Below are 3496 nucleotides of genomic sequence, written 5' to 3' on the forward strand. Positions count from 1 at the left end.
GAGCCTGGTCCATCCTCTGCCCCCTCCCTGCAGACCCCACAGACCTGGGGGAGGTCCCCTCTCAGTGTGTGCTCTGGAGGCTGAACAGCCCCAGCTCCCTCAGCCTTTCCTGCTCCCAGAGATGCTCCAGCCCTTTGGAATCTCCGCAGGAGAATCATCTTCCAGCAGCTCCCTGTCCCTGCTGTGCTGGTGTGAGGTCATCCCTATTGCAGCCACGAACCTCACTGATGTTCCCAATGTCCAGATCCATTCTTCACTCATGAGATCATGTTTCAGCAGCAGTAATCTGTACTCTGTGACTTCCTCCCACCAAATGGTGTAAGTTTGCATTTAAAACTCTGCATCAGGTGTGTCAACTCATTCCAGTGTCTGTTTTTCCCCATAAGGATCTAATTTGCATTAGGGAGATAAATGGAAAATTCAAATACTCAGGAAGTGTTTCTTTCTCCTCTTTTCTAAATCCATTTTTTTGTGGTTGTATCTTCAGACCTTTAAACTCAAGACTTATATTACAGAGAGAGAATTGGTTTCCAGGTGGTGGTGTGAGGCTCAAAGCAGTGCAGGTGTGTGGCCAAGAGGGGTTAACTGGGTGATGGATGCACAACTGAGCAGTTAAATCACAGCAAGACTCCATCTGATGACAGTGGAAACTTTATGGGGAGTTAGGAGGAAACACACACTGCAGCAAAGCTGAGGGCTCTTCTGCTTCCCTGATTCTCCTCTTCACACATGTACCAGATGAGTTCTCTTTCTTGTCCTTATATAGTTGTCTTCTGCCAAACTGTATTTTCAGTTAAAAAAAAAACAAAAAAAGAGTCAGAACTATTTATGGTGTCTGAATTGTTACGGGGAATAATTAACATTAAAGATAATAGTAACTTCCCCTTAGCAGAAAATATGTGTGTACCTGAGCGACAAAAAGTACTAAAACATTCCTGGAGTTTATCCATTAAGATACTTGTTTAAAAATAACTTACCAAGACGGTTTTGGAAGTCAGTGAAACAGGTAATAACGTTGCATATGGAGGCCAGAAGGTCTGGGCACGACCAGCTACGTACACTCAGTTTATTCCAAACCCACTGAACTGTCTTTTTTCCCACTCTGTTATTATTTTGGGGAGTATCTTCATTTATCTACAGTCCAAAGGGCACTTTTCCTTCCTTTTGCCAACAGGGACTGGTATTATCTGTTCAAAAACAAGGTGATTGCCTTGTGAAGGGTGGTAAAACCAGAATTTTGGAGATATAATCGTGTTGACTTGTCCAGCTTTCACAGGGAACTCTAACACAAAGGCGAAATAAATCCTGAGGGCAGACAGGGAGTGGGGAAGTAGAAGGGCTGAGGCTGAGACATAAACACCTCTGTGAACTCAAGGAGGGGAATTTTATGGACAGTTTGGAAATCTCCAGCAATAAATAAGCAGCGTGGTTTGTCCTTTCAGAATATGAAATCGAGAGATCGTTTTTCCTGAGGATGAAGTGTGTCCTTGCCAAGAGGAATGCAGGATTGACATGCAGTGGATACAAGGTAATGTACACCAACTTTTTGTCCCACCCTTCGACTGTTCAACAATTGACAAGTTTATTTATTTAGGTGGGGTGGTTTTTCTTTTTTTACACACGTGCAGCTGAGAGCAGAATCTGTGATGAAAAGAATCAGTAGAGGTCCAAAGAATGCCACTCCTGATCGCAGATCCCCTTAGTATTGCAAGTCTAAACTCACAGTGAGATGCAGTTTCCTTTGTGGCACATTCCCACACCTTGATCCCTGCCCTTCCAAGCTGAGTGAATTAACCGGAGCCCAGCCACGGAGCTGCAAGGAGGGCACACAGCTGGCTCTTATTCCCCTGTGGAACTGGAGGCAGGTGAGGCAGGAACCCAGACACAGGAATTTGGAATTTTTCCACCTCCCTCAGCCTCTGGCTGAGCAGCCACCCAGTTGCACAGGTCACCTCGTTGGCCTCCAGGTGAATGTTATTCCAACCAACCATTGCCATCACCCCGAGGCTGAACGGTACTAAACCACTGTTTATAAATCTCGCTGTTTGTATTATTGTTTTCTCTTTATGACATGAAATCAGGAGCCCCCAGCAAGTGCCGAGGCTTTAGGGAAGCAGCTGCCACTCAGGTAGTTTTTATTTTCAGCTTTGCAGGGGGTATTTGCTGCTCTTTGAGCCACACAGAATAATTCTGTCCCCACCAGGCAGGGTGGTTCACAGACAGCCTGGTGAGCATTCCTTTTTGTTTGAGTTATTCAAAACCCCAAAAGAAAAGCTTGCAGGAGAAGCAGAGCTCCTTAAAGGAATGTGTTCAAAGTGCAGCCGTGTATCTGTTTATTTGCCTACCTGGTTGGACTGATAATTCTTCATTACACGAGCCCTGTTTGCTCAGCTGCTTCCCAGCAAAAATGATCCTGTCCCAGAGCTGAATGTGAAATCAGGTAAAAGAGCAGAGCTTGTACTGGTGGTATCTCTGTGTTTTAATTCCCATTTATGACTTCTAGTCAGAGACATCGCCTTCTTTTGCTCTCCATTAAAAGTTTGCACAGTGACACATTTAAGGATTCATTTATCTGGAGAGTTGTTGGCCTAAATTTATTCCCTTTGACTGTTCTTAGAGTCAGGACTTAATTTTTTAAAAAAATCACTTTATTAGGTGAAGCACAGGAAAAACTCTTGGACTGAGTGATTTGGGAATTCAGATCTACTGAGAGATCTTAAAGAAGGTTTTCCTGTTACTTATACTTTTGCTAAATATATTAATCACTCAGTGACTGGAGAGGAGGAAGGAAGGTTATACAGGAGGAGCCTGTTTACAAGTTTAGTGGGTTGTTCAGGAATAATAAATACAGTGAAAATTAATTTCTTTCCACTGGACACAGGTAAAAGTCAAACAAATAGATAAATTAAGCTAAAGGATCTGTGTGTGCCTGATGCTTGCAGTAGAAAATTCCCAGGAGCACCCATGACTTCCAAACACCAGCACTGCATTAACTAAATCTTATGTTCTGGAATAGTCCCCAGGTTACATTTCCCCCTCCTCTTTAGCTGACATTGTGAATTTTTACAGCCTAACACCGACATTATCACCTCTGTGATTAGGAATTGTATGCAGGGATCCTGAAATCTGATCTCAGGGCTCGGGCGTGTGTCACAAAATATCATCTGGACTTGACCGGAGAAGTTAAAACTCATTTCTTGTTCATTTACACAAACAGCAATTAAGCCTTATAAATGGGATGAATTAGTATCCACTGGATTTTTAAAATGTCTGCTTTTCATGAGAATAACTTCTCAGAATGTAAATATTTTTATACACCTCTCTGTGTGCGAGGGAGATGGCCATTTCAAAAAAAGCAGCTTCCAGATTTTTTTATCAATGAACAGGAGTTCTATCTGTATCTACAAGAAAGCAATTAGATAGTCCCCAAAGAGCATGTGCTTTAATCCTGGATTAATCATGTGGGCAGTAAGCAACAGATTTTGTGTTTATTGTG

The 3496-nt window shown here is 42.8% G+C and overlaps 1 protein-coding gene across 1 annotated transcript in view; it reads left to right on the forward strand.

The window, feature by feature from the left end:
- The window catches only part of LOC114071904 (single-minded homolog 2-like), a gene marked incomplete at its 3' end in the record, with an annotated part of 36173 nt that overhangs the window by 27986 nt on the left and 4691 nt on the right, over positions 1-3496 (forward strand). The window contains exon 6 of the mRNA XM_027909786.1: positions 1443-1528. Coding sequence (XP_027765587.1) covers positions 1443-1528 — 86 coding nt within the window. The remainder of the gene's footprint in view (positions 1-1442; positions 1529-3496) is intronic.

Source organism: Empidonax traillii, unplaced genomic scaffold (assembly GCF_003031625.1).
Source record: "Empidonax traillii isolate 1590-97213 ecotype Southwest subspecies unplaced genomic scaffold, ASM303162v1 scaffold2415:size41581, whole genome shotgun sequence".
NCBI lineage: Eukaryota > Metazoa > Chordata > Aves > Passeriformes > Tyrannidae > Empidonax > Empidonax traillii.